The following is a 9,200-nucleotide window of genomic DNA, read 5'->3' as shown; positions in this document are numbered from 1 at the left end:
CGCTGTGTCACTGCGGCCGTCAGTGAGATATTTGTTGTGTGTTGAGAGCACACTCTTGCTCTCTCTATTTTATTTTTAACACAAATTATTTGTGTGTTTCTGACATATATATTATAATTTTCAATTTACTTTTGAAAAAAAGGAGAATTCGAAAAAACAAAATTTTTACATTTAATTAATTTTTTAAAAATAAATACAATTATTAAAAAAAAATTATTCAATTCAATTACCTCCATTTATATCAAATTATAATAATGTATTATTTTTATATACTAGGGGCTTCGCCCCTGCGCGCTTCGCGCGGCAACCCCATCTCGGCGCTACGCGCCTCACGCACTCGGCGCTGCGCGCCTCACTATTTCCTTACGCATTGTCTAGTCGGTTGTTTCCGATCAACCCGACATTGCTATTGGCTCCCTATGCAGGTCTGCTCAGATTATTTTCGTCAACAAATCCACTCACATGTACAAAACTCCCGATGCCATGCAACCCCAATTGCATTCGGCGACTTATTTTGCTATAGTTATTATTTTCAGATTTTTTGACGTATATCTACGTATAGAGATACAGAGTCTACTGCGTCTGGTTTATAAGTACAAATAATTGATATCAATCCTTTGTTTTTTCAAATAAATTTATTTAACATTTTTTACTTTAAATTTAGTTCGAAGTTGACTTTGAATCTCATTGATTGATGAAAAATTTCGATCTTCGCTTTCGCTCGTCTGAGCTCAGAGTAGATTCAATTGTTTATTTGCGAGTTTCCCCAGAAACTTCTTTCGCCCGAGTCAGTTCCCGTTCTCGTGAAAAAGAATCGAACATTTCTTTAGAGCTCCTCAGAACTATTCATGAGGTTCATGAGGATTGGTTGATAAAACAAACCTTTTTTTCTTTATCAGCTCCCATCTTGGTTATTAATGCAGAAGCTACGGCTCATCAAGTTTTTAAAGATTTTTGTACTTTCTTGATATGCGTAGGTTAACCTATACTTACTTTCTGAAGGAATAAACCTTATTAAGTGAAAGACAAAAAAAAAGTAAATAGATTTTCTATATTGGAATAACACAAAGATTACATGAAATTGTGTTTCAAAAATTGCTTTCCAGCACTTATTATTTTGTACAGCTGGTCTCCATTTTGTAGGTTCGATGCGGGGTGACGCTTTATTGGTCGAAATCGGGTTTCGGTCAGTTTGATTTTCTGCGTTGTACCTAACAATCGCCCCGAGCGTTGCTCTGTAATCAAAAGAGAATGATTTTAAGATAGGCTTGATTTTTTACGGAATTAGAATTGAATTATTTTTCATTAATTAACAAACTTTTCAAAGAGCTTACATTCGTTGTCAGCAAGGCGGAGCAAGATGCGGGCACAGTTCCTTGGACCGTTAAGATCCCATTGCGCGGACCGATGTTGAGCCGTGAATACGTACTTTCTTCGGTCCGCGCAATGGGATCTTAACGGTCTAAGGAGCTTCGCCCATCTTGCTTCGCCTTAATGGTAACGAATGTGAGCTCTTTGAAAAGTTTATTAATTAATGAGAAATAATTCAATTCTATTTCGAAAGACCCGTAAAAGAACAAGCTTATCTTAAAAATCATTCTTTCTTAATTATTGAGCAACGCTCGGGGCGATTATTAGGTACAACGCAGAAAATCAAGTTGACCGAAACCCGATTCCGACTAAGCGTTAGGTACAACGCAGAAAATCAAACTAACCGAAACCCGATTTCGACTAATAAAGCGTCGCCCCGCCTCGAAACTACAAAATGGAGACCAGTTGCACAAAATAATCACTGCAGGAAAGCAAATTTTGAAACACAATCTCTTCTTCTTTTACGGGTCTTTCAAAATAGAATTGAATAATTTGTCAATGGTTAATAAACTTTTTAAAGAGCTTACATTCATTGCCATCAAGGCGGAGCAAGATGGGCGCAGCTCCTTGGACCGTTGAGATTCCATTGCGCGGACCGATGTTGAGCCGTGAATGTGGAGCCCTGGTCACATATCTTCTTCGGGCTCTCGGTCGGTTACCGTTTTTCTTCAAATGGCGTAGGCTTGTTGGCTTGTTCTTTTACGGATCTTTCAAAATAGAATTGAATTATTTTTCATCAATTAACAAACTTCTTAAAGAGCTTACATTCGTTGCCATCAAGGCGGAGCAAGATGCGGGCGCAGCTCCTTGGACCGTTGAGATCCCATTGTGCGGACTGATGTTGAGCCGTGAATACGGCGCCCTGGTCACGTACCTCCTTCGGGCTCTCAGTCGGTTACCATTTTTGAAAATATGTAAATTTGAACAACTGGTGAATTTGAAAAATTAACGACGGAGCCAGGAATCGAACCTGGCATCTAGCGATGCTTTACCGGAGACTTACTCCATTAGACCACCTAGCCGCCCTGACTCTGTTGTCATTAATTTCTCTCATAACCAGTGAGTTCAAATTTGTTTTCATGTGCCCGATTTGTATGAATAAGAATTTCTTCTCTGCATGCACGATGTAAGGAGACTGTAGTGTGTAGATGTTGTGTTTACCCTTTCAATCCTTTGCTTCCGATGAGGTTACCATTTTTCTTTGAACAATATAGGGTTGTTGGACACATTATCGACCAATATTTGGAAGTGCTCTTGGGGGAATTGAAGAGTTGTGCAATTGTGGAGTTGATTAGTCGAGGAGTTGAGGAGTTGGGGAGTATAGAATAGGCCCCGGCCGGCGTGCGTACCGGCCGGAGAACAACAACGAACTGATGTCTTCAATATTCGAAGTTGTTTGTTTTGTATTGGTCTTTTGTTTTTCCATGAGTTTTGTTTCTTTCTAGAAACTTCTTCTCTTGAATCGAGTTTTGTGTCGGATAGGCTTTACATATAGATATATAGAGTCTACTGTGTCTGGTTTATAATGTACAAATAATTTATATCAATCCTTTTTTCTTTTAAAATAAATTTATTTTACATTTTTTACTTTAAATTTAGTTCGAAGTTGACCTCTTTCGTTTTTTATCATTTTCTTTACATTTCCTTGTATAATTTTCATTTACCATACGTAGACGGACCACTCTTCGTCGTCCGTCTCAAGCAACAGCTCCTCCTCTGCTGCTTCTGCTGCTGCGCGCAGCAGATCATCTAATCCGTCATCTTGTTTTGGTAAAATAGGCGTTAAATTATTTGCTTAGGGATTCATACGTGTTTGACTGTATTTTCAAATGTCGATATTTTTTTCTTTTTTTGACAAATGATTGTATATAAGTAATTATTTTTCCATTTTTTATGGCTAGCTGTAGAATTCACTGGTAATGATTCTCAAAAAGCGTCCGGCTCTTTGGTTTGCCGAGTTGAATTTGGATTTACATACTATTATATTATATCGACATGCTTCACCTGGTATTTTCTCGCCCGACTGCTGCAAAACCTCGTCGCTGTCCTGTTTCGAGAATGTTCATTAATTTTATCATACTGCTTACTTTGCTATTTATTCATTCATACTTCCAATGATATACTTACTTTGTTCGGCATGTTTGATTTAATTTATCTGTTGACAAAACAAAATATCACTAAACTGGGCAGCGCTCACCTATTCTTATTTTTTTGCTTCTTTTTATTAGCTACGGTGTTTCATTTAAACTGCCAAATGTCAGAATATAATTATTTGTAATTAATTTTTTTTTTGCATGTATAGGTATAATAGATATGTACTTATATATTTCTTTTATTTATCTAGAAATTTAATATGGTATGAATATCGTAAAAATATTTGCAATTTTACATCAACAAATTTGTACTTTTATCATTTTTTTATTTCTGGTAATTTACATTTTTTTCTCACCTTCAACTCAGTTAATACATCCTTATATCTTTTTTCTAATCTAACTATTTGTTTCCTAATTTCATAATTTCATAGGCTAACATTTATTTTCTCACAAGTTTCTATTTCATTGCATGCGTTTCGGCTTTTTCAGCAAATGACCGACACGTGTGAATTAACATCTGAATAATCACAAAATAGGAAAATACTTAGTGGAAGTGATTTATGTATTTGAACATCCAATTACAAATCACGATTGTTTAAATTTCCATACGTTTTGCTTTATTTCCTCTTTATCGTTTTATGCTGCTACCTATTTTTGCATCTTCTTGCTCCTCTTGGCTTTTCTTTCTCTTTTCTCTGTTGTCCATTTTTTCAGTGATTCTTATATTCTTGCTGGTTTTTCTTTCATTGTTGATTCTGTATTCTTTTCATTTGTATTCTCTCCTCCTTTTTTTTCACTTTCGCTTCTTTTCTCCTCTATACAATACTTTTTTTCCTTCTTCGTATGAGGTCCCGGTGAAGTCAGTAGAGGGGGTCAACCCCTCGGCCTCTCGAACTCCTATCACCTCCTGTGCATTTTTCTTTTAAGTTCGTCCATGTTTATTTGTTCGTTTGTGGCCTTGATGTATATACATTATGCAGTATTTATTCAATAATTTCCTTGTACACAATGTTCTTTATCGCATTTTCATTCTTTTTCAGTTGAATTTTTATACCTTTCTTCGACCTGCATCGTGACAATGCAACGTAGAGTTGACCATGTCCAAAGATTGGTCGGTCAATGAATATTCCCACGTGGTCAAAACTTTGTCCTTGTGATTTATTTATAGTTATTGCAAATGCCAACCTGACTGGAAACTGTCGCCTATGGAGGATAAATGGCATATCTGTATCTCCCCGCGTATCTAATTTAATACTTGGTATTTCTACTATTTGCCCTTTTCGCTCTCCGATTAGAAGTTCACCAATCAAAATTCTAGAGTGAATTTCTCTTACAACTAACCGTGCACCATTGCATAAACCATCTGATATTGATAAATTTCGCAATGACATCACAATTCCTCCGACTTTTAGCTGTAGATTGTGTGGTGGTAAACCTGATGGCATTAATCCATTTAAATATTCTATCGAATATCGCAGAGCAGCTTCTTCGTCAAGTGCTGCTTCCGCAGTATCAATTCCTTGTGATGTTTCGTAATCTACGCTTCTTGATTCGAATATATTGCCATCCATTCTGCGTAGTATCTCTTTATTTAACTGATTAACTTCGACATTCAATGGAGCTAAGATGGCTCTGTTTGTTAATTCATCAAGTGGCAAATTTCTTGGATATGAATCGTCTATTAAATTGTTGCATTGTATTTCTTTCTCTGGTACAAACAGCTCCACTTCTCCATTACCTATATTAAGTAACCCCTCTGAAAACTTTGCGGCATCCTCCTTTGCTCGCATATTTTTTTTCAAGCTTAATTTTTCGAATATACTCCAAAGTGTAGAGTATTTAATTGTTTCCGCTATTATTTGTTGTTTACCTCCTCGTTTCACAATGGGTAAAACTTGTCTGAAGTCTCCACCTAGTATTATAGTCTTCCCACCAAACGGTGATGTGTCTTCCATTATATCTTTTAACGTGGTGTCGATCAATTCTAAAGCATTTTTCGGTGTCATCGAACATTCATCCCATATAAATACATCTATACTTTGTATTTTTTTCTTCATCGTTGCATTTGTGAAAATTGTTCCTTCCTTTTGCAGTGTCAATGGTAATCCAAATGTTTTGTGCGCGGTTGTGCCATATGGTAGTAAGATGGCTGCTATACCTGTCCAAGCAATACATGCAACATTTTTTTCAGATTTCAACATGTAGTACAATGCGTTGTATAAAAATGTTTTTCCTGTTCCTCCTGATCCATTGGTGTAAGAGCATTTTTCTTGTTTTCTATCAGTGCTTTTGTCAGACATAATATTATCAAAAATTTGTGTATAAATTATTTTCTAATCGTTGTTTAATTGCTCTACCAGTTCATTGCCTTTCTTTGCAAAGGTTTCTATGTTTTCCACTGTTATTTCTTCTGCTTTATTTTTGAAAATTATCTCCGGTATTGGTAAGTGAAAATCTGCACATGATCTTGCCTCAGCTCTGAGAAGATGCTCAATTGTACATAGTGCTCTATTTTCATGCTGATCCACGAAGTCTTCAGATAGTGCTTTCTTGTGAGTAATCCATAAATCTATCGCGTTCGATGGCATTTCACCGATTAAATACCACAGAAAAAAAATGATGTAACCGTTTCGGCATAAGTATTGAAACAGCTTCGTCGAATATTTTTAAAGCTTCGTCATTTGTCGCAGTTAAACCCATATCCACTGCAGCCTCTCTAAATGTATTCCATTCCTTCCCGTTTACAGTGCGTAAATCTATAAAACTCCTTGCATTTGTCGCATGTCCAAGGATTAGTTTGAGGTGAAATCTTTCGGAATCCCTTGGTGAAACATTTGTCATTCTACTCACTACTTTGCATGCATATTTTCTTTTTTTCCACGTTTTTGTTGCTTCTTGAAACGAATAGTAATCTGGCGTGTTCGTGTAAGTTATATTTCTTGCCATTTCATCTATGCTGTTCAATTCAAACCATGCAATAAGATGGGTTCTCCACTTTTTTTCATTTGTAGCGGCTTTGACTTCTCTATCATCCTCAAACGTTGCGTATAGCTGCGCCGGTAGGTGTACAGGTAAGCGTGTGACTGCGTGACTTAGTCCATGCATTGGCAGTTCTAGTATACGCCAAACTGCTTCCATCGGTCCTACGTAACGCGAATCTACATAATCCTGTATTTCGTTGATTATTGGCTGACCATCACTCTTGCTGTTTGAATCAGTTATCTGTACTCTTGCACGATCATGTCCCTTGTGGATGTACTTGAAGACATACTTAATAGCCATTATTGACGCACAATGTTCTACGTTCATGTGACAATCGTACATTGCAAGTAGGTATGGATTGTGAGGCACAACCATGCTGTTGTCTACTTGGATATTTCTTCCTTCCACGTGGTTGCGGTAATAGTTGACGTCTGTATTTTTTCGTCTGCGATACTTTGGAAAACCGCCACCGCTTATATCAGTGTTTTCCACTAAGTTTTTCGGAATGTTCTTTGAGCATGACTTCGTTACCGAATTCCAGCATGGTATTTTGGATGTGTGAGGGACGTGTAGCATGTGTGATGTGACAGATTGATATAGTTGTTGATGTATTCGTTTGTCTGGTATTTCTGCAGATATAAAACTGTCAATTGCTTCTGGAGTCATAAGTTTGTCATTGTTATTTGAGATAAATAGTATGTGAGCATGCGTTAAGCCTCTCTTCTGAAATTCAACTGTGTATACGTATCCTTCAATCTTTCCAAATACTGAACCGCTTCCGATTTCCTTTAGTGCCTGTTGTAGCCGCATGTTGAATATTCGACAAGCTATTGTTGGAATGTCGTTTACAGTGGTACCTGTAGGAAAATCTTTTAATACCGTACATATTTCCGGCCATTTAGGATTACATGTCATTGTGATGAATAAATCCGGTCGTCCAACTTTCCTTGTTACTGCCATTGTATCTTGGTACTGCTGTTGCATATGTCGCATGCTGCCGGAAAATGATGATGGTAAAATCATTTGGTTCCCAAGTCTTTTTCGATCCGAAGTATTCGCTTCACTATTTGATATGTGATGAGTCATTCCCTTGTAACATTCTACACGCAATTGCTTCTGATTATTTCTTCAAAACAATAAACGCTGCGATTCGATTGTGAGATATGCGTGAATCACATAGTGTTGTGTCAATCGTCCGCTCCGCAACAACTGATTCTGTGCTTCGCCTCGACGTAAGACCAATCGATGTCCATAGTATTGAACAGGAGAGATTGTCTTGTTTATTTTGTATAATATGTATTTCATATTATAGCTCCATCCTAAATCACCGTTGGGAAATTATAATGGAAAAGTCATTTGATGAACGTGATGCAAATATTTCGGCACATATCCAACTGCACGATCTTGTTTTGGAAATACTTGTACTTCTATATTTGCAGATACTGCCCCGTCATTTGAAACGATCAGAGCTGCTAGCTCACCACAGGTTGGCGCATTGTACCGCCGTCTATCGTCTTCCTTGAGTGCAACAAAGTTTAAACTCGCCAGGCTTTCTTCCTTAACAAACCGCTCGTACAGTGTTTTAAAATTTGCTGCATAAGGGTTGATATCTATTATCAGTCGAACAATAATTTCTAACAGGTTTGCTCTTCTTGCGTCATTTTCTTTCAGCGCTAGCTGAGTTTGTGCGTCGCAGATGTAATAAATTTGTCCATATCTCGGTCGGTTATTGTTTGCGGTTTCTGAACTTGTAGATACTTTGTAACTCACATCCACGATTATTTTTATCACATGTGATCCTCAATTCCCCAGATCTGCCACGGTGCAATTGAATGATGCGAACGCAAACGCGTCATTATATGATCGTATATGTTGTCTGAAGTACCTTGATACTTCGTCATTCCCTTCTCGCAGACGTTGAAGTACATCAGGATATTCCGTTAATGGTGGTAATGTTATTTTTCCTCCATGACAGCAATTATTTGCCACCCTTCCTGTTTCATATTTAAACCTTTCTGCATTGCAATGATTACATTTTACGTTCATTTCAACCATGTCTAGTTGCTCCACAGTTTTTAAAATGCCTTTTTCAATATCCCCGTTGTAACGATGCTCAGCAATGATTGATTCACTGTTCATTGCTTCCACTCGTTCTCTGTTTCTGTCTAATTCCAAGCTGTCTCTGCTATCTTCTATTGTTTGGCTGAATACAGACAGTTCCTTCTCCATCGATTTCAACGTATCACTGTTACTTAATGTTTCATCACAACCATAAATTTCCGATACGTTATTCTTGCATATAAATCATCGACACACTTTTTCGTCTTACGTTTCATCTCGTTGTCTCTTGCTGTCCACTTCAATTCCTTCTGTGCTCACTTTTCTTTTTTTCATCAATCTAAGCTTCCATTCGTTGGTTGAAAATTGGTGTTCCTTCTCTATTGATATCGATCTATCTCCTTGACTTGCTGAATTATTTTTGCTACCGCGCTGCCCGTTATTCTCCAAAATCACCTTCTTTATATTATTTTTTTCTCTATATTTGTGTTGCTGTTCACTCCGCAAAACACCTCTTTCTTTTGTGGTCAACATAGATCCTGGTCGCCCTCTTGCCTGGTTATAGGAATATTTGTTTATTATTAATCTCTGGCTTATTTGGCTATTCGCACTTACAATTTTATTTCCCTTTTTCTTTTGTTATACGTCCGACCATTCACCGTCTCCATCGCCTTGTCTGCTGGTTGAAACTCCTCC

At 37.3% G+C, this 9,200-nt stretch overlaps 2 protein-coding genes across 2 annotated transcripts; both read right to left on the bottom strand.

Annotated features, from left to right (window-relative positions):
- Nucleotides 1-4,447: 4,447 nt before the first annotated feature.
- On the bottom strand, nt 4,448-5,764 carry LOC124292966 (ATP-dependent DNA helicase pif1-like). Its single transcript, XM_046731855.1, has one exon. It carries the CDS (start codon nt 5,762-5,764, stop codon nt 4,448-4,450), a length of 1,317 nt encoding a protein of 438 aa, XP_046587811.1.
- A 33-nt stretch (nt 5,765-5,797) lies between these two features.
- LOC124292965 lies at nt 5,798-8,675 on the bottom strand. The gene is made up of 3 exons (XM_046731853.1): nt 8,332-8,675; nt 6,091-7,572; nt 5,798-5,942 (listed from the first exon to the last, which is right to left on the bottom strand). The coding sequence occupies exons 1-3, from the start codon at nt 8,673-8,675 to the stop codon at nt 5,798-5,800; spliced, it is 1,971 nt and encodes a 656-aa protein (XP_046587809.1).
- Nucleotides 8,676-9,200: the final 525 nt, after the last annotated feature.

The sequence above is a fragment of the Neodiprion lecontei genome, chromosome 2 (assembly GCF_021901455.1).
Source record: "Neodiprion lecontei isolate iyNeoLeco1 chromosome 2, iyNeoLeco1.1, whole genome shotgun sequence".
NCBI classification, from domain to species: Eukaryota; Metazoa; Arthropoda; class Insecta; order Hymenoptera; family Diprionidae; genus Neodiprion; species Neodiprion lecontei.
The sequence above is the reverse complement of the archived record's forward strand: the minus strand, read 5'-3'. Positions and strand labels throughout refer to the sequence as shown.

What these genes read in the sequence shown, in the direction of transcription:
- LOC124292965 (XM_046731853.1), bottom strand. Translation starts at nt 8,675, where the DNA reads ATGGAGAAGGAACTGTCTGTATTCAGCCAAACAATAGAAGATAGCAGA. An exon ending in GGGAATGACGAAGTATCAAG is followed by an intron (nt 7,573 to 8,331) that starts GTACTTCAGACA and finishes ATTGTTTTGAAG; the next exon opens with AAATAATCAGAAGCAATTGC. An exon ending in TCAATACTTATGCCGAAACG is followed by an intron (nt 5,943 to 6,090) that starts GTTACATCATTT and finishes GCATCTTCTCAG; the next exon opens with AGCTGAGGCAAGATCATGTG.
- LOC124292966 (XM_046731855.1), bottom strand. Translation starts at nt 5,764, where the DNA reads ATGTCTGACAAAAGCACTGATAGAAAACAAGAAAAATGCTCTTACACC.